This window comes from Tripterygium wilfordii, chromosome 20 (genome assembly GCF_013401445.1).
Source record: "Tripterygium wilfordii isolate XIE 37 chromosome 20, ASM1340144v1, whole genome shotgun sequence".
Classification (NCBI taxonomy): domain Eukaryota; kingdom Viridiplantae; phylum Streptophyta; class Magnoliopsida; order Celastrales; family Celastraceae; genus Tripterygium; species Tripterygium wilfordii.
Genome location: NC_052251.1, coordinates 2,091,596 through 2,111,731, shown reverse-complemented (window position 1 = coordinate 2,111,731; position 20,136 = coordinate 2,091,596). Strand labels below are relative to the sequence as shown.

Below are 20,136 nucleotides of genomic sequence, written 5' to 3'. Positions count from 1 at the left end.
ACTATTTCTGCGTAGCGCTCTGATAAAAAATTTCCCTTGATATCTGATATACCCATAGTTTTTAAACCCTTTAGTGGTTTAACTTGGAAACTAAACGAATTAGTTTTTTACAATTTTCTGATATATGAGAGTCCTGAGTTCTATTAATGATCAGGGGAGAAAATCTGTTGCAGCATACGGTGAATGTGCAGTTGCCTTCACATCGCTGCTTGATTGCAACATGATAGCTTGTGTAACATTACTTCTAGTTCTCCTTTTGCCTTGTTTTTCTTAAGATCTTCTTGCGCTACGATTTTTGTTTGGTTTTTCTGAAATTGGTTATGTGCTGTTTTTTTGCAGATGAATGACTATTGTGCAACTCCTCAAGAACTCAAAGATCAACCGAGTGAAAGGTATCCTTGGGCAAGGCAAGCTTACTAGAAAACGGGAGGTGATTTCCCATTTCTTTCTCGCCCAGATGAAGTAAACTTACCTCATGTTTTCTTTACTTTTATTGGAAGTTAGCCAGACTTGGTACGGGGCGTTTTGAAGGATGGGAAGGGGGGGTGTCAATGGTGAGAGAAATCAGAAAAAGGAATATCCAGATGATCCTCCCCCCAAGGATGATAAGGAAAGTTCTGAAAACTCGTCCAGTGAAACGCCAGTCAGTTACCTCAAGGTCCAGAAAGTTTGGAATCTCACGGTACAGGAGCAGCTCCTCACCAATGCAAACACTTCTACCATCGGTTATGAAGAGAGTGATGTTGCTTAATGCATTGTTGAAGAAAGACCAAACCAGGCCCTCAAATCAGAGAGACAAGACATGTTGACCCTTCAATTTCTTTGTACATTACCATGCTTACCTTCCTTCTCTGTTTGCTTGAATCAGAGATAGCATCGACTTATTGTACACAGATAATCCCAGATACTTACACTTGGAATCAAAACAATGAAACCACAATAATAAATCTAAACAAATAATCAAATACTTTTCATATTTTCAATCTGTTTTCTTTCTCAATTATTTAAAGTTTAAAACAGCTGACATGACTATATCAAGGCCATTTGAGTTAAAATCAAAACATAATTGGGCATAATGGTATTTTAACCCCAAAATTAATATTCTCACCCCTAATCATTAAATTCTATTATTTTAATATTAATTTAAATATAATTTGACATTTGATTCATTCAATTTGCATGTCATTTGATTCACATAACAAAAATTGATTTTCTCATTTAAAAGAATCAAATATCAAATCATACGTAAATTAATATTAAAATAATGAAACTCAATGAATGAGAACGAGAATACTAATTTGGGGAATTAAATACCTTTTCCCGTGCCATAAATTGGAGAGTGTCGTAATCCCAATGCTGCTATTTGAAGCCACAAGAATCATAACTCCAAACAAGTGGTTTAGAAACAGCCACGCCGGCAAAGTAATTTTAACAATTTGAAATTAGTACCTTTTTACTCTATTCAAAATGAAAACAACATACATGACCATATCCAATCCAAACCAGTAAATTGAAATTGGAGGAAAATTGGGAGTTCCTCACCTATATATTACATACCAGCAAACACTACCTACCCCTAAATTTTTTACCACTCTAACACTTCATGCCAACGTCGATGGCGTGAATAGTGTTTTCCACTAAAAATCAATCACGCTACAATCGGTGACATGATTGTAAAAATAAAACACTAATCGCGTCATTGACAATGGCATGAAGTGCTACATTAATAAAAACAAAATTTAGGGGCGGTGTTAACCTAGTATATAATAATTAATACATTGGCGGGTGTTACATTGGTAAAAATACACGAAATTGTAACACATCATTTTCAACATTATCAGATCTTTTAACATCAATCTTTAATCTCCAGTCCAGGATGCACAACATTTATAATTGTCTAGGAAATCATAGTACACCAAAATCATGCCTTCAGAGTTTGCATCAAGAAAAAGACAAAAACCTGCTGGTGACAGAGAGCAAAATGGGAGGAAAAAAACACTTGAAACTTAACAGATCAAAGCCAACCAATTGTTCAGTCCCGACCTTGTTGACAATCCCCAATAAGTAAAGATCATGTCAACAAAACTTCACATAAAGCATTGCGCCCAACCTATCATCTAAAGCTCATAAGATCCAACATGGTTCTGAAAGTTAAAAAAGACAGAAGAAAATGCTTACAGGATCTTAACATATTGTTTCTAGATCAACGTTGTGAAGAAAAGATATCTGTGGATTCCCAAAACAAACAACTTCTCTACAGGCCAAAGATCATCCCTCATAAATTAACTCACATAAGTCTATATTCCACAAGATCACACTTTCATAACTACACATTACAATTATGAGAAGAAAATTGTAAACCACCATCATGCATCACGCCAAACCCCCAAAAAAAAAGGCATAATTCGAGGGCAATATGCCAAAAGAAAGCATTGTTACCTGACTAACTTCAAAGCCAAATCACCGAAAAGAAAAAGAACAAACCCGAATTCTTCACGATCTCACTTAACCATCCTGGCAATGAAATCTTTGTAATTGATCCTCCTGTTGTACCCAACATCCACTCATTGAACTCATCCACCCCTATCTAAACTAGTAAATTGAAATTGGAGGAAAATTGGGAGTTTCTTACCAATATATCACATAACAGACAAACACTGCATGCCCCTAAATTTTTTATCACTCTAGCACTTCATGCCACTATCAATGGCGTAATTAGTTTTTTTTTCCCTATAGAAAAATCAATCACGCTACTACCAACGTCGTGATTGTAAAAACAAATCACTAATCACGCCATTGATAGTTACATGAAATGCTAGATGGATAAAAAATTTAAGGGCGGTATTGTCCTGGTATATAATACATTGACGGGTGTTATATAGGTAAAAAAATTGAAAATTGGAATCGCTTTGCACTATAAAGGGGATCCTAATCCCAATGCTGGAATTTCAAGCTGCATCTGAAGCCATTGAAATTGTTGCACATCATTTTCAACATTATCAAATCTTTTAACATCAATCTCTAATCTCCAGTCCAGGATGCACTAACATTTATAATTGTCTAGGCAATCATGGTACACCAAAAAATCATACCTTCAGAGTTTGCATCAAGAAAAAAAAAAAAAAAAACCTGCTGGTGACAGAAAGCATAATGGGAGGAAAAAACACATGAAACTTAACATATCAAAGTCAACCAATTGTTCAGTCCCGACCTTGTTGACAATCCCCAATAAGTAAAGATCATGTCAACAAAACTTCAAATAAAGCATTGCGCACAACCTATCATCTAAAGCTCATAAGATCCAAAATGGTTCAGAAAGTTAAGAAAGACAGAAGAAAATGCTTACAGGATCTTAACATATTGTTTCCAGATCAACGTTTGGAAGAAAAGATATATATGGATTCCCATAAACAAACAACAACTTCTCTACAAGCCAAAGATCATCCCTCACAAATTAACCCACATAAGTCTATATTCCACAAGATCACACTTTCATCATTACACATTACAATTCCAAGAAGAAAATTGTTAGCATTAATTCAACATTTGGAAACCACCAACATGCATCAGGCCAAACCCCCGAAAAAACAAAGCGTAATTCGAGAGAAATACGGCAGAACAAAGCATCACGATCCGACTAACTTCGAAACCAAATCACTGAAAAGAAAAAGGAAAGAAAAAGAACACACCCGAATTCTTCACGATCTCACTTAGCGACCATCCTGGCAATGAAATCTTCGTAACGGATCCTCCCGTCGGACCCAACATCCACCTCCCGGATCCACTCATCGAACTCAGAAGGCTCCAGCTTCTCCCCAATGTTGGTCAAGATGTGGCGCAGATCCGAGACGGTGACGTAACCCGTATTGTCCTTGTCCAGTACCTTGAACGCGTCACGGAGCTGTCGATCGAAGGGCTCGGGTTTCATGTGCTTGGCCATAAGGTCCAGAAAGCGCGGGAAGTCAAAGGGTGCGGTCAGGTTTTCCTCGGCGATTATGGACTTGAGCTGGGCCTGCGTTGGATTACCACCGAGGGAACGCATGAGTATCCCAAGCTCAGACGGGGCGATCTTGCCGTCTCCGTCGGTGTCAAAGAGCGTGAACGCCTCCTTCATCGAAGAGACTTGGTCGTCGCTTAGATCCTTGCCCATTTTCACTTCGGTTCCGGGTTCGGGTTGTAATCTCTCTCTCTGTCTCTGCAAACGCTCCCCTCTCTCTTTTTCCAAGAAGGCTGTTATTATGGGAAATTGTGGTTCTCGTTTTACCGAGAATCTCAAATAATTTAAAGTTGATAGATGGGCCTTTAACTGGACCCGAAAGGAGAGTTGGGCCGCTGTTGGAAGATGTTTCTATAGGGCCATTTGTTGGGCCGATAATCCGAACAATTTATTTTTAGTGGCTATTGCTAAACAGCCTAGACCGGAAGAATTCTCACATGTGCATTAACTTTGCGCACTTGAATTCCAATAGTTGTAATAAAGCAAAACAAAAGTGGAGACCACACATTTGATGTAGGACCCGCTGTATCTATAATTGAAAATCAAGTACGTAAAGTTGATGCGCATACTTTTCTTTTTGTTAAACCGAATGATAACTTAGTATGATGTTGGCATGTAATCTTTGATGTTAGAAAACATTTTGACCAGACAAAGTAGTTATGTACATCTTTCTTAAAAAGAGGCCAGGAAAAAAAATAATCATGTCATATATAAATTAGATCAAAATCATTATAAAATCATGTAATGCATAAATAAATAGGTATACGAATGACCTCCCAAACTGGTTCGATTTTGGTGATATATTAGGAGGCAAGACTAACGTCAAGAAGTGTTCTCGGTTCTTTGATTCTTAGGCCAATTTAGAGGGTGTTGAATCTCATACTGATTCCTTTCCTAAGTATACAGTTGGTCTCATTTAGGATTCTGGGTCCCCTGAGTGTTCGATCACTCGGGCTTCCAAGGTGGTATACTCGACTTCATATCAAAGAGGTATCTCGATTGTCATGCCTCACGTGGGCTCATTGGGTGCTTTCTTCTAAGATGGATACCTCGACTCTGACCGAGGTGGCTCCTTGATTGATGTGTTAGCTCGACATCTTGTGCCACATGTCAGAATTCTAGTGGAGGGTAATTTTAATAAATAATGAAATAAATTAATGGGTAGCTGCCATGTGTTTGAAGGAGTGCAATTGATCCATTTTTTCTAAAAATAATTAGTCAAATTTCCCCCGTCCTTTCTCTATATCAATCAAGTCGAAAATGGTGGAAAGATTTTTTAATGTAAAGCAACATATATCATATTCAAATGGCATCATTTTCTCCATCATTCTTGATGGCCTTTTGTCCCATTTTCCTTTTCCTTTTCTCACCACTAAGATAAGCAAATTGACAAGACTAAGATCTTACTTTGATGTCTATAGTCTACGCATACACTTACAAATACATGAGTTGGGAAGCAAAGAAAGGGTTTGGTTGGCTTCATAACATGCTTTTTTAGACATTGGAAAGGTGATGGAAGAACTTGGTTCCTCCCTTTAAAGTGTAAAGTTTGGCAACCTACTTTCTAGTGGACCATCATTGAGGATCTAACATTGTTTCTTCTTTTCTTAAAGCCGGATATCAACATTGTGTCTAGTAGCTTTACCCACCAAGTAATTTCTGTTTTAACTTCTAATCCATTAATTAGGGACCTATTCCCTCCAAAATTAAAGGCATGCATGTAGAGTGTGTCACCAAAGTTTTGGTTGAGATGGTAAACTTGATTGTGATAATTCTTTGTAAATGTAGGAGGTTCTCCCCTCATAAGTTTAAAAAAGGTGTGTGTTAATTTAAGACAAACACTCCATTATTTTGCACATGATCAATTATTTGGTTAGACTGCTCCTTAAATTATCAGAAACATTTCTCCCAATCCAATTATTGTTTTTGTCATGTTTGTATTCCATGAATATGTTCCTGCATGGATCTAAAAGAGAACCTAATTCTATCGAAAAGTGACTTGTGATAATTTGAAGAATGGTTAGAGGAGAAAGGTTGGGCTTAACAACATTTGAGGGATTGATCCACATTGGGCCAAAGGCCTATGTGGGATTTGTCCCTAAAAAGGCCCTCAAGTATTTGAGAGATTGGGCACACTTATAAATTGAATGAGAATCCCACATCTAAACAATGTGGGACTCTTAACACTCCCCGCACTTGTAGGTTCGGTTATGCGAGATTCAACAAGTGGATTAGACGAGTTAGGGTCCATCATGTGGTACCCTTCACCTTATGGGTGTTTCATATCCAAAAGGTATACAGGTGACTCAAACGCTATCGGGTGGAGGTCATGAGGATCGAGTAAAGGCTCCGATACTAGGAATTAATTTGAAAAATGGGTAGCGGAGATAATATTAAAAAAATGGATAGAGGAGAAAAGTTGTACCCAACAACACTTGAGGTATTGTCTCACATTGGGCCAAAGCCTCATGTGGATTTTGTCCCTTAAAAAAAATACACATCTAATGTTTATCAAAAAGATATATATACATCCAATGTTGAGGAAGAACGATACTGTCTTACTAGTATAGCCATATAGGTATAAAGGAATCCGAGGTTTAGGAACAGCGATACTTTGTCTTACTAGTTGGTACTTAGCATAGGTTATTATCTATTTGTGGGTCGAACCTCCAAAGGATATTCTTTGTTTTTTTTTTAATTTAATTTATTATTCTTTTAAAAGGGTGGACATGAGCAATCAGTATAGCAACTCTCTCGACCTGACCATAAGAGTACTCATACAATACAAAATATCCAATTTGAATCATAACTATTGTCCTTAAGGTGAGCCTATCAGTTAGTGGTGACAAAACTCTATCCGATCCAGATGATTGAATTTGTCCGATCCGAATTAAACGAAATTTGGATATAAGTTATATATCCGAAATATGGATCCAAACAAAATATTTTTCTCCAATTTAAAATTAGGTCATTGTCCAAACATGTAAATCTTGTTCAATTTATTTGTCCAGACCCTGATCCAGATTAGATTATTGTCCGATTTACTTGTTCGAAATAAAATCAATCTGGGTTTGGTTATTTAAGTATGTCCGAAATTCAATTTGAAGGATTCAGACATGTAAATATTTCGTAAACATGTGATGTTGTCCGACCCATAACCGATTTTTTTACCTCCCCTACTGTCAGTGTAGCCTCGACAGGCTATAACACTTTTAATTCCAATGAAACAATTCAATTAAGGGTTAAAAAGTTTCGATTCTTTAATAAGGGTTAAAAAGCATAAACAAATACCTCTCTGATTGCTTAGAAAAAACTCTCTATAATTAATAGGGTTAATTACACTTTTAAGCATAAAAAAATAGGGCTTGTTACGAATTAGTTATCGAAAGAAATTTTACTATAAGATCATCAAATAATATTTTAAAATAAGACAATTTAATTACTCGAACAGATTTAATACAGTTTTGCACCCAATCTTTATTTTATTTATTTTTTAAGGTAAACAGCTCTCTAATTAATGAAGCCGCACACAATTTCTAAAAAGTGTGACAAATCGATGAATCATTGTCAAACGGTGAGGACTATTTACACTCCACGTTTTCCCATTCACACCCCAAAAAATCCAAAAAAACCCTAGTCTCAAAACACCCCACTGCCCTAACCATTTCACTGTCTCTGTTTCTTCCCTCCAGCTCTTCCCTATCCATTTCTCCGTTTCTTCTCCGCCCTAACCACTTCTCTGTCTCTGTTTCTTCCCTCCTGTTCTTCTCTATCAATTTCTCCATTTCTTCTTGGCCTAACCATTTTTCTATCTCCATTTCTCTACTGTTCTTCCCTATCCACTTCTCTATTTCTCTCTCCTCCTCTCTTTGTACCGAATTTTCCAGATAAACCCATGAAAAAATAAGCGTCGTCTCCTTGGTGATGGAGCCATGCCAATGCTAGCTGAGATGAAGTGCATCCTTTTCTTGCTGTCATTTCGGTGTTAAAAGTGACATAAACTGATCACAAGCTTCATTTGGTGAATAATTGGTGATGGCAACTTTATCCCATGATCCAATCATTTTTCCCTTGTTTTGAATGACATGCAATAAGTTTTACTTGTTGCTCATTGCAACACCAAAGTGAAACATTTTAACAAGGTAATGTAATAGGTAGCAAGGGAGGATAAATGGTAACCAACAAGGGAATTAATGACGATAGCAATGCCAATGGCGGAAATAATGGCAGTATTGTTGATTTCATGGGTATAGGATTGACTCTGCTGCTTGATAAAAAACATATATGGGGGTGTGAATGATTTTTTTTTGAAAAAATATGAAAAGAGGGTGTACTCAAAATCATGTGATTAGGTTTTTTCGTTTTGGGGTTTAAATGAAAAAATGAGGGGTGCAATTAACCCTCACCTTATCAAACGCATGTGTGGGAAGCCATGGTTATGTGTGTCAAAGTTGGGTCGGCCACGAAATTGACTTATTGAATTCCAAATCAGTCAATGTTGGAAACCCTAGAAGGGTAGTAGTCTACATAGTTTAATTTTAATTCCCAAATTGATTGCTTTTATTATAAGTAATTAATTTATGAGCCTCGATATAGGGATCTCATCCACCTAAACCTACCGTTTGAAATTTGAAAGTTCCGGGGAGTTTTAGGCTATGTTTCCAACATTATTTTGTGGGTGGCTAAAATAGTACTTTACTAGTATATATTAATCATTGCTCAATGTGATACTTAAAAGAAGAGAACATTGGATTATTTAATGGTAAATCATTCATAATTATCATTTATTTATGGCATGCATTTGTTAAGGTGTACTCCACCCATTAATCTTGATTAAATTGTGGATAAATCTGAGTGCTCTAATTTTTTTCAAGGTCAAAGTAAAACTTGATGATACCAAATTACACTCCATTAGAATTATGACACATGACACAAGATATCGAGAGGAACATTGATGGAGGAGTTACATCAGCTATCGATCGAGATAGATCCAAGGTGCCCATTAGAGAAGAAAAAAAGGCTGACGAGCCCATACGAGGCATGATAACCGAGAAGAGAGCATCTCAATAAGACGGAGATGCCTCTTCGATATAAAATCAAGCATACCACCTCGGAGTGACCGAACACTCAAGGGAACCAAGAGTCCAATAGAATACCTACTCCATTTATATCTTAAACTGTACGCTTATGTTTGCTAGTCTAGAGAGAGTTCAGCTACTAAAGGTCGAAACCCAACTCATTGAGCAAGCTCAGCTACTACGGGTCAAAATCCAACCCAATAGACTCAGGAAAATGTCTGGTTGTAAATAAAGGGGGCGAGCTTGGTAAAATAAATCACTCGGATGGATGTGACCAATCAATGTGGGATTCTATTCGTAACATACTGACATGAGCAATCACTAAAAGAGACATTTCTTGATGTCAATCCAATCACCTAATAAATCACCAAAACCAAACCAAACCAGTTTTGGACATCATCAAAACTATTACTCTTACTCTAATTAGCTTATTACAACACTAAATCTTGCTATTAACATTGGAAGTAGGAACATCAAGTCATCAACTATTCATATATGGGCAGAGAACAATCCAATGGTCACAGCCGCTACTGAATTCACTGTCACCCTATCCAGACCTTTATCAAATGCCATTAAATTCCAAATGTGAAAGTGTCAGTCACCTCCCAAAAAGTCGTTATCAGTTCCACGCTCTCTGTTCAATTTCAAAGGCCTTACCCCCAATACAAGTAGTAGTTTCTCTCTGTCTGCCACTCTGTTTTATGGTTCTACTTTCTGCTCATCTGCATTCACATTTGACATTCCCAGCACACAGAGAAAAATGGGTTTCTTTCACTCTCGTCTCACTGTAATTCTCGTACTTGAACTTACAATCTTGTGTCATGTACATGGGAATGCAGAGCTTAGAGCTTTAATGGAGCTAAAATCTTCATTGGATCCAACAAACAAGGTATTGAAGACCTGGTCAAGTGATGGAGACCCATGTAGCGGATCCTTCGACGGTGTGGCTTGTAACGAGCACCGTAAAGTGGCTAACATTTCGTTGCAGGGAAAGGGCTTATCAGGAACAGTCTCGCCGTCAATTGCGGAGCTCAAGTGCTTGTCTGGTCTGTACTTGCATTACAATTCCCTGTCCGGAGTGATACCTAAACAGATTGCGGATCTAACTGAATTGTCTGATCTTTACTTGAATGTCAATAATTTGTCTGGGACTGTTCCTCCTGAGATCAGTAACATGGCGGGTTTACAAGGTATGATGCGATTGTGCTTGTTAAAATGGCTGAATTGAATTAATCTGACGGTTCTTCCTTATTTTCAGTGTTTTAATTTGGTTGAGTTTGGCCTGTAAGATTTTCTTTCTGAGCAAATAGGGTGTTAATAGCCAACCATGGGGTTGCGGGGTTTTCATGTGGCTTGAGATTTACCAGTCAGTTGTCTAGTGGACAGCTGGGTGGATTTACGTTACCAAAAAAATGTGTTAATCCAACCTAGAGAATATAGTGAAGGTAGGCTCAATTTTGGTTATGTTGTGGGTTTTCTTAGGTGTTTATAGAATTATAGTCTCTTCATTGTTTTGTGCAGAGTGTTTATGTTCCTTTTGTTGCTAATGAATCAATTAAAGCTGTCTTAGGCTCAGTGGGTGCAAAGGACTAAATTGAGTTCTCTATGATTTGTAGTTCTGGACCTGTGTTGTAACCAGCTGACTGGGAGTTTGCCTACACAAATGGGATCCTTGAAAAAGCTTAGTGTTCTCAGTTTGCAATACAACAAACTAACTGGAGACATTCCTGCCAGTTTAGGGAACATAAAGACATTAAGAAGCCTTGATTTGAGCTTTAATCGCTTGTTTGGTACAATTCCTGCAAGTCTAGCTGATCTGCCACAACTGGAAGCTCTAGATGTCAGAAACAATACTCTATCTGGAGTCGTCTCTATAGGTAATCTTGCATCCTCATACTTCGGAAGTATTAATGATTTGAAGTCTTGACCTGAATGTTTCTCCTTTTGGTTTGTTATTGAGCATTTGATGTCAACTGACTTGAGTTACTGGTAAATGAAAATGAAGGTTTAGAGAGATTAAATGGTGGATTCCACTTCGAGAACAATCCGGGCTTATGTGGAGTTGGGTTTACTGCGTTAAGAGCTTGTGGTCCCTTTGATGATGTGAACATCAATAAAGTTGACCCTGTCGGATCAAACATAACACGAGGTGTCCCTGAGTCTGCAAACTTCAATCCGCACTGCAACCAGACTCATTGCTCACATTCACCAAAATTTCCCCAAATGGTGGTTGTATCGGCGGTTATCATAGTCATTGTGTCATTGGCAGGTGCTGGATTCTGGGCATTTTTTCGCTGCCGCAGGCGAAAACAAAAGATTGGGAGTACATCTGAGTCTTCTGAGGTGCGGCTTAGCACTGACCAGGCTAAGGAATTCCATAGGAATGGGAGTGCCTCTCCACTTGTAAGTCTTGAGTACTCATATGGTTGGGACCCGATGGGAGAAAATGGCATTGGAATTTCACAAGATCTTCTCAATACCTTAAGGTTCAACGTGGAAGAAGTTGAGTCTGCAACGCAATGCTTCTCGGAAGTGAATTTATTAAGGAAGAGTAACTTCTCATCTGTCTACAAAGGAATTCTTAGGGATGGCTCCCTCGTGGCTATTAGGAGGATTAATATCACCAGCTGTAAGTCTGAGGAAGCCGAGTTTTCAAAGGGTTTGAACTTGTTAATGTTGTTGAGACACGAGAACCTTGTTAGGCTGCGAGGCTTTTGTTGCTCGAGGGCCAGAGGCGAATGTTTTCTCATCTATGACTTTGCTCCTAAAGGCAATCTTTCAAAATATCTCGACTTGGAAGATGTAGACAACGTTGTTCTTGACTGGTCGACAAGGTTTTCCATCATTAATGGCATTGCAAAAGGTCAGTTTACTATATCATTGACCTTCAATGGTGTATGTCTGTCAATTTATATTTACATGGTTGTCTTTTTCTGCATCAGGTATTGAATATTTACATAGAAGTGAAGGGACTAAACCTGCCATAGTTCATCAAAATTTGTCTGTTGAGAAGGTTCTCCTTGACCAGCAGTTCAATCCTCTGATTGCAGACTCTGGCCTTTCTAAGATTCTTGCAGATGACATGGTCTTCTCCGCTCTAAAAACCAGTGCCGCGATGGGATATCTAGCACCAGAATATGTAACCACTGGCCGGTTTACCGAGAGGAGCGATGTATATGCATTTGGAGTGATGGTACTCCAAATCATCTCTGGTAAACAGCTACTCACCAACTCAATGCGCTTGGGAGCTGCATCTTGCACATTTGAAAATTTTGTTGATACAGATCTTAAGGGAAACTTCTCTCAATCTGAAGTAGCTGTATTAGCAAAACTTGCCCTGCTTTGCACCAATGAGAATCCTGAACAAAGGCCAACCATGGAGACGATGATCCAGGAGCTAAACAGTGTAGTCTCGGCACTTGATCACGATGATTGAGAAATTGCTGATGATATCCAGTAGCAATAAAAAGTGTAGTCTCGGCACTTGATTGCGATGTTTCTATTTCTTTTGATTGAGAAATTGCTGATGATGGAGGATGGAGGATGGAGGATGAGTTATTGATACACAATACAGTGATCTGAATCTATGAACTGATTTCTATATCATTTGCCTCAAACAAGTAGGCTAACTGCAAATCTTACAGTACTTTGGCTGCCTGTATAATAGGATATCTTGGGGAACAAATTTCGACTCAATATAGTAAAAGTCATCTCATTTTCTACTGAAAGCGAAGACATTGTAATATCAAAGTTTGATCATTCTATTGAAACCATTCTTCATTACAGTCTAATGAATGAGACCTCGAGTTCCTCACAAGTGCAATTCATTACCTGTCTTGCAGGTGGAACATTAGTAACAAAATTGCCTCTCACTATTATCAGCATCAACTATTAACATTGTATGCGAATCTGTGTTACTGCTATTTTTTTTTTTTTGCTTAGTGGTGGTCTGATCAGGAGTGTATAGTTTAGGCATGGCAGTTGCACCTCTAGGGTATAAACCGAGTTTAGAGTTTATCAACTGTTCGGTGGACATGTTGGGTTAAAGAATTTTTTATCCTAGCCGGTCAACTGTCCGATGGACATGTTAGGCTAAGGAATTCTCGGTTACCAAAAAAAAAAGAGTTTAGAGTGCATTCATAACCTATCCTTGTTCGAAGATAACTCCCTACGGAGTTAGGATTGCCAACAAACAAGAAATGGTTGATGCAATAGATTATAACAGTTGGGCAACCTAAATCACTACAAAATCAACACCATCATCTTTGTTGCTTCAAGGCATATGATAGAACTACAAATGTGTATAAACATCCTCCACCTCTTGTTTCTTTTGATAAATAAATGTCAGCAAGCTACAAGACTTATAATATTGATACAAGATTTAACCTTCTGGGACATCTCCCAGCACAAGGGCTAGCCAAAATTTCTAAGGTAAATGTTGATTCTTAATAAACATTAGGCAACTGCACTATGCTGTTGATGCTCTTCATACCACTCGGGAGGCCACCATCCTGGTCTGATGGCCTTAACCTTCAGACCATCCTGTCCTTGTATGGTCAATGAACTTGACACTTTCAGTGCTTCATCCAACCGCAAAAGACCCAGTCCTCGGCTACCAAGAGCAGCTGTCACAGTTCCAATCTTCTTGCCAGACGAATTATCTATAACATCTGAGTCAGGAGCAACTTTCTGATCCACTTCTGAAATAACAGAAAGCAATTGTCTCTTATACATAACCAGAAAAAGATTTTGTAAGGAAAAGAGGCTGAAGGGGGATCATTACCTTTTCCACTATCATCAAGAAATCTTAAAGGAAGCACGCGTTTTCGAATGACCCCTCTGTGGTGTGTACGAGCGATTAGTTCTTGACCCACATAGCAACCTTTGTCAAAGCTTATTGCATTCAGACCTGCCAAGTTATATTCCAGGGGCATCGCTACTCCTAAACAAACAACAGAAGTTCAGAATCTTCACATAGAATGTCCAGAATCAATAGTCAGGAACAAAAGTGAGCATAGCAAATTAGCTGAGAATTGTAGGGGAACAATTGATGCAGTCAATAGAGTTACTATATGCATAATGAGGTAAAGAATAAAATTCATCCTTCTCACAGAACTGCATACCTTTGGGGATCTCATTTGAGCCTTCCGCCACTCCCGTCTCAAATCTCCATAGGAAGTAATTCCCTTCGTCTGTTTCTTTGTCAGCCTCTACTAGAGGTGCTGCAACAGAACACATTAATCAAAGTTCGGCTACTAATTCATAATGTGCTTGCAAGCCTTGCTAAATGCAAACATATCTTAGAAGCAACAACAGCCAGGAGAGTTGGAGACTCACGAGTTGTACCGGATTTGAAGATCCCCCTCAAACCAAGACAATCCAACCTGGGATCTTTAAACCATTGCCATCCAATCTCATCTCCATGTGATTCTGCCATGGCAGGCAGATCAACCTCAGCACTCCAGCCAACACTAGCTGCCTTTGGTTCTTCTGCAGATGAAGACTTTCCAGATAGGACTCCACCATAACGCTGCCAGCAAGAGAAATCCTCTGCCACATTTTCAATCTCAACTTTAGACCTCAACCGATATCTGCACTATCGAAATCAAAGCTAATATAACATACTTGAAGCTCATACAGCTTTCACCAAAAGTAATCTGGCAATGTTACTATGATGATAATCCACTTTTAAAAGTTAAGATAATATAACATATTTGAAGCTCATACAGCTTTGTCATAATAACTTCCATTGCAGAACCTATGAAACTAGTTATTTCCGTTGATATTCCATAGCAGAATGCACAAGTATGTGCAGTTAAATTGTAGATCATGACTGATATGACCCACTGATTAAATACCCAGTGCCAAAAAAAGACTTCCTTAACAATCTTGACGTATCGAGAAAGACTTCCTGATCTAGTTCAACATCCTAAGCTTATAGCATCGTTGGAGAAACCCATCATACTTTACAGATTATTCAACAAAAACCAATCTCTCTTCCAAGGTTCAAGCTTCTAATTCGCATAATTTGATACCAAAACAAACCATCAAACATGAATACTAATTACATGAACAAAAAAAAAAAAAAAACAATGCTAATTGAATACCGCAAAGAATCCAATGAAAACCCAGCTAACGACCCATCTCTAGGTGCCCTCACAGAAAAGCAAATAAATTCAACATATGAAAACAGCAATAAGTATCCAAGTTCAATGCTAACATCATATAGATTATCCTTCTTTTCCCATCCCTGATACTCACCTCTTAAAAGTCTGCAAGAGCTCATCAAGAACTGAGGAATCCACATCCGCAAACAACTCGAACGTCCCATTCTGGTCGGACCCGGGTCCTGACCCAGTTCGGTCGAGCTTCTCCTGTGGCCTTGGTGGTCTATAAAGAAACAAATCGTACAAAAACCTGCCTTGCGGAGTCAGAAGCGCAGCGTACATTGGGGGAGTGTACCGAGTGGGCACATTGGGCGCAACCAAGTATGTGGTTTCATCGCCCACTGGTTCCTCAAATCTCCTTACGTCGTTAGTCAACAGACCCTGAAGAAATTTGATGGTGTCAGGGCCACTGAACCGGATTACGGACCGTGACTTGAGGAGGGAAGCCACTGGTTGATCGATGTGGGTTTGGTGGCGGCGGAGGTTGCGGTAAGTGTACGGAATTACCTTGAAACGGTGCATTTGCGCGCCGTTTTCACTATCAGAAGATTAAGGTTTTTGGTTGGAGAAGAAGGTATACGTTATACCTTATGGTGGCGGCATCGGGCAGTTTAGTAGTTGAAGCGTGGGCTTGGAGAGCTATAATTTCACGCCACGTATAGCTGTGGAAAGACGGAGATGGACAGGTGTTCGATGAAATGCTCAAACGAGGATATGAGATGGAGGGATCTTCCTGGGCTGGGTCGGGCCATACTGAACAAAATAGTCAAGACAGTAACAAAATGATCTGGGCTGGGCCTCACTGAACAGGTGTAATAACAGAAATTCAACTTCAAACTTTCACAGTTCAAAGTTGGATGAAGAAAACTTCTCTTTGGGACCAAGTAATCAACAAGAATACATTGAATGATTATGGAGTCACAGCAATAATTTCTTGATCTTACCATATTATTTTTGATCTTAGTCATAAGGTAGGAGGTGGAACGTATATCTTTCCGTACCGAAGACCAAAACAAAACAAAACATGGTACGAAAGCAATGGTATATTACTTGTTCAAACCTAATCTATGGGCTCTCATGACATGTCCGATGGACCAGCACTACTATGAAGGTTAGAGCACTTGCAATGGTAGATTTATGTTGGTCCATGGATGATAAAAGTTATCGTTTTGGCTACAACAATACAAGTTTGTTTGCTATTTTTTAATGAACCAATATACATGTCCCAAAATATTTTGTCGGTTTCGACAAATTTATATCATTGTGGTTGTTATTTTAGTGGTTCTGACTTACCGTTTCTAAAAAATATTATATATTATGAATAAATTTTTTATTTAATTTTTTAAAAATGTCAACATGGGCAGTCTTAATCTTTAACTCTGAAAAAAAGGATAAATGTCGACAATCTGATAAATATAATAATAAGATATATAGTTGACAAATAGTTGTGGTTAGTTAGGGTAATCAGAATCTAAACCGTCCACGTCAGCTGTAGAAAGGTCAAACAAAGTGGTACGGCTACCTAAAACCGACCAATGACTATGGGAGGATGGGCTGGCTGATCCTCCTGTCCCCTGTGACCTTCAAACTGCCCCCTGTTTGACCCTTTCCCAGTTTCTAGGTCTTTCTTATTTTTTAATTAGTCCCATCCAATATCATATCATATGCCAACAAAATTTGCTTCACCATTTTGCACCCATTCACAAAACTAAATTACAATTTAACTTCTGGTCTTTTTTATGCTGTTTTGTATGGTTTTGATTTGGAAATTGGATTTTGCTTACGAGTGATAGCTCAGTTGGTGTCAAATCCATATGAACTCGAGTGATTGTGAGTTCAATTCTCACTGAGAGTAATATTCACAGTCTAAGTTTATACCTATATTATTAGGATAACATTCTCGATTATCAAAAAAAGAAATTGAGATTTTTCTTGCCAGTACTTATACGAATTACTGTAATGGAAAGCAGAATTGTGAAACCAATTATGGACAAGTTACCTGCAATTTTGGAAGGAAAAAAGAGAGAGCATATATATATATATATATATATCATCCAAAACTAACACTTTCTACGCGAGCATTGATGATATATGTAAAGGGGACGTGCAGGTTAATGTTATAATTGCAAGCGCACTTGCAGGTTAGTGCCTTTTGACTTGTGGATATGCCTCACTCTCACTAAAACCAACTATATAGGTAGAAGATAATGGAAAGATTGAAAAACAACAAAAAGATATATGATTCATCTGTCTAGTCAAAGAAAGAGAGAGGAAAAAAAGCTTAAAAGTAGTCTAAATTCATTGAACAAAAGAAACCAAGAAAAGTTCGTTTTTGTTACAATTTGTCCACTAGAGACATTTGGGTTTATCTTTTTCCCCTCAAAGGTAGGAATAAGATGAGTTTAATCTCTTTATCGTGTTTGAGGGTCTACTGTGATTTTGACTCGGGAGATCCTGAGTTAGATTCTTATTAAGAGTAATATCTTTGTGGCTATGCATTAGGCTTAGGTTTAATTTATTCTATCGTCGAGTGATAAATTTTTGTATGCACGAACCTGATGACTCGAGTTTAAACTCATATAAAATGTCAAATGCAAACTTATGTGATGTTCATTCTCGGTAAAAAAAAGTGTATTGCTTTTGGCTGTACAAAATGCAATGCATTTCAATTCTCATTGTTGTGTGTTGTCTTTTACATTAAGTAAAGTACATGCAACTCTAATTGTGTTTATTTTCTTTGATAACAGTCATTGTTAGCTAAAACTATTACCATCGGTGAAAGTTTTTGAATCCCTAATATAATTAGAGTCCCTTCAACAATCGTACATTCTTCTACTTGAAATCAGATTTCATGCATTCTCATTTTCAATTCTCAATTTCGTTACGATTGAAAAACACATATCAAAAATGTTAGGGATCCCAGTAAATAGAATCTCAGTCATCCCAGTGGTGAATCTTGTTCCCTTGAATCTTGATTGATGTAAGTGTAAGGGCCTACAAAACCCGATGATTGAACTAAAGAGTGACACATCCACTACTGTGATGGCTGAGATTCCTATCACTTCTGCACACACATTTATGACACTCTCATCAAACCAATAATCATCATTCATGTGTAGGGGCAAAAATGTTGCCGCAAAAACCTCCAACAAAAGTAAATACCAAATTTCCCTATAAGAAAAGTTAGGGGTGTCCAAAGTTGGTTTCATTCAGTTTTTTTTTTTTCCCGGTTTTTTGACATAAATTTAATCGATCAATCAGTCGATTATTGACAATTTGATCGATTTTTTTTGATTATTCAATTGATTCTCACTAACATATATGTTTAATAATAACCGACCAATCGATCGGTTTGACTCGGTTTTTTTGGTCACGCCAAAGTACCAAATTCAAAGGGCTAAAAAAAGACATGGAAAACTTGTAGTAACTTCCCATACCCGCGTGTAGCCGTGTCGATGGGCATATCCAATGACGTATAATACTAAACAGTAAACACGCTGTTAAATATGCGTGAGATGTAAGCAAAGAATAGGGGGAAGTTTACTCTGAATTTAATAGGAAGATTCGAATTAGAATGGTCTAATACCAGCAGCAGTCCCACTGTCATCTTAATCCTCACCACCAATACACACATAGGATCTGAGCGGTGCAATGTCAACGGTCTAATAAAAACTGTTTCTGGACGCCATTTTTGTCTCAGATAAAAACCCCAAATCCTCCACTGCTTCTCCTCATAAACCCACTTTTTGTCTTGACAACAAAGCCTAATACAATTACTTGAAGAAGAAGAAGAAGAAAAGAGCAGAGACAGATTGAAAGAAAAATGAAGCTTGTTTGGTCAGCTGAAACAGCATCAGAGGCATATATTGATACTGTTAAAAATGTAAGTAATTCTATTGCGGATCCCTAATTTTTGTTTTTGATGATGAGACAAGAATTGGGTTTCAATTAATTTTTCTGATAAGTATTTGTGTATGATTTGATTGATTCGCAGTGTGAGATTTATGAAGAATCAAGTGTGGCAGAGCTTCTGTCAGCCATGGCTGCAGGCTGGAATGCAAAACTGGTTGTGGAAACATTTACACAAGGAGGAGTTATCACAACAAGCATAGGCCTCTCAATCGCCAGCCGACGCACGGATGGACGACATGTGTGTATAGTCCCTGATGAAAGGTCAGGATCAGAGTATGCACAAGCCATGAGAGATGTTGGGATGGAACCAGAAGTCATTGTGGGAGAGCCAGAGAAAGTGATGGAGGGACTAACAGGGATTGATTTCTTGGTGATGGATTGCAGACAAAAGGACTTTGCAAAGGTGTTGAGGTTTGCAAAGTTGGGAAACAGAGGGGCTGTGTTGGTTTGTAAGCATGCGAGCTCAAAAAATGCTTTGAATTTTAGATGGAGAAGCGTTATGGAGGGATGTTCAAGGAGGGTTGTTCGTTCTGTGTTTCTTCCTGTAGGGAAGGGACTGGATATTGCTCATGTAGCAGCCACCGGCGGCGGAGGCGGTTCGGGTGACGGTGGCAAACGTGCGAGCAGATGGATCAAGCACATTGATAGACAATCTGGGGAAGAACATCTAATTAGAAGATGAATTGGAATTGGATTTGTCCACCTCTCCTTTCACCTTTTCAACTTTGGCTGACCTATAACTTGAACATTTTTTATTTTTTTTTCGTTTGTTTGATTAATTAATTAGACTGAACTACAGAGATCAATTATTTTTTTTGCTAATGAGCAGTATATCCTCCTCCATTACAAGTAGTTTTGGATCTTGATATGTTCAGGACTCGATTGATACAATATCAACAATTAGTTGATACAATATGTTCAGGACTCGATGATTATAACATTCTGGTTGTTATGACTAATGAGTGGTAAGTACTAGCAAATT

General features: G+C 38.2%; 4 protein-coding genes and 1 non-coding gene across 10 annotated transcripts; 2 read left to right on the top strand and 3 right to left on the bottom strand.

Moving 5' to 3' along the window:
- Positions 1-759: 759 nt before the first annotated feature.
- LOC119987604 lies at positions 760-850 on the bottom strand. Its single transcript, XR_005465492.1, has one exon. It is a non-coding gene; the product is annotated as a small nucleolar RNA snoR100 (small nucleolar RNA).
- A 953-nt stretch (positions 851-1,803) lies between these two features.
- On the bottom strand, positions 1,804-4,260 carry LOC119987543 (probable calcium-binding protein CML13). 5 transcript variants are annotated; one of them, XR_005465461.1, is made up of 3 exons: positions 3,690-4,260; positions 2,485-2,544; positions 1,804-2,110 (listed from the first exon to the last, which is right to left on the bottom strand). XR_005465461.1 is itself a non-coding variant. In XM_038832479.1 (2 exons), the coding sequence occupies exon 1, from the start codon at positions 4,148-4,150 to the stop codon at positions 3,707-3,709; it is 444 nt and encodes a 147-aa protein (XP_038688407.1). In that variant the 5' UTR covers positions 4,151-4,260; the 3' UTR covers positions 1,804-2,144; positions 3,690-3,706. The 5 variants fall into 5 exon arrangements, 4 of the variants coding, with proteins under 4 accessions (XP_038688407.1, XP_038688403.1, XP_038688406.1 ...); XM_038832479.1 differs by lacking the exon at positions 2,485-2,544 and having other exon boundaries at positions 1,804-2,144; XM_038832475.1 differs by lacking the exon at positions 2,485-2,544.
- A 5,414-nt stretch (positions 4,261-9,674) lies between these two features.
- Positions 9,675-12,892, top strand: LOC119987376 (LRR receptor-like serine/threonine-protein kinase GSO2). The gene is made up of 4 exons (XM_038832265.1): positions 9,675-10,265; positions 10,692-10,952; positions 11,081-11,938; positions 12,018-12,892. The coding sequence occupies exons 1-4, from the start codon at positions 9,836-9,838 to the stop codon at positions 12,509-12,511; spliced, it is 2,043 nt and encodes a 680-aa protein (XP_038688193.1). The 5' UTR covers positions 9,675-9,835; the 3' UTR covers positions 12,512-12,892.
- Positions 12,893-13,375: 483 nt separating this feature from the next.
- Positions 13,376-16,017, bottom strand: LOC119986719 (putative transferase At4g12130, mitochondrial). 2 transcript variants are annotated; one of them, XM_038831392.1, is made up of 5 exons: positions 15,337-16,017; positions 14,413-14,666; positions 14,199-14,297; positions 13,859-14,017; positions 13,376-13,772 (listed from the first exon to the last, which is right to left on the bottom strand). In XM_038831392.1, exons 1-5 carry the CDS (start codon positions 15,762-15,764, stop codon positions 13,531-13,533), a joined length of 1,182 nt encoding a protein of 393 aa, XP_038687320.1. In that variant the 5' UTR covers positions 15,765-16,017; the 3' UTR covers positions 13,376-13,530. The 2 variants fall into 2 exon arrangements, with proteins under 2 accessions (XP_038687320.1, XP_038687318.1); XM_038831390.1 differs by having other exon boundaries at positions 13,376-13,775; positions 15,337-16,001.
- A 2,814-nt stretch (positions 16,018-18,831) lies between these two features.
- Positions 18,832-20,078, top strand: LOC119987309. The gene is made up of 2 exons (XM_038832182.1): positions 18,832-19,125; positions 19,237-20,078. The coding sequence occupies exons 1-2, from the start codon at positions 19,066-19,068 to the stop codon at positions 19,834-19,836; spliced, it is 660 nt and encodes a 219-aa protein (XP_038688110.1). The 5' UTR covers positions 18,832-19,065; the 3' UTR covers positions 19,837-20,078.
- The last annotated feature ends 58 nt before the right edge of the window (positions 20,079-20,136 follow it).

Excerpts from the sequence above, each read along its gene's own strand:
- LOC119987543 (XM_038832479.1), bottom strand. The coding sequence starts at position 4,150 with ATGGGCAAGGATCTAAGCGACGACCAAGTCTCTTCGATGAAGGAGGCG.
- LOC119987376 (XM_038832265.1), top strand. The coding sequence starts at position 9,836 with ATGGGTTTCTTTCACTCTCGTCTCACTGTAATTCTCGTACTTGAACTT. Across the intron at positions 10,266-10,691 it reads TAACATGGCGGGTTTACAAG|TTCTGGACCTGTGTTGTAAC; the intron begins GTATGATGCGAT and ends TATGATTTGTAG. Across the intron at positions 10,953-11,080 it reads ATCTGGAGTCGTCTCTATAG|GTTTAGAGAGATTAAATGGT; the intron begins GTAATCTTGCAT and ends ATGAAAATGAAG.
- LOC119987309 (XM_038832182.1), top strand. The coding sequence starts at position 19,066 with ATGAAGCTTGTTTGGTCAGCTGAAACAGCATCAGAGGCATATATTGAT. Across the intron at positions 19,126-19,236 it reads ATATTGATACTGTTAAAAAT|TGTGAGATTTATGAAGAATC; the intron begins GTAAGTAATTCT and ends ATTGATTCGCAG.
- LOC119986719 (XM_038831390.1), bottom strand. The coding sequence starts at position 15,764 with ATGCACCGTTTCAAGGTAATTCCGTACACTTACCGCAACCTCCGCCGC. Across the intron at positions 14,667-15,336 it reads CTCTTGCAGACTTTTAAGAG|ATATCGGTTGAGGTCTAAAG; the intron begins GTGAGTATCAGG and ends TCGATAGTGCAG. Across the intron at positions 14,298-14,412 it reads CTTCAAATCCGGTACAACTC|CACCTCTAGTAGAGGCTGAC; the intron begins GTGAGTCTCCAA and ends GTTCTGTTGCAG.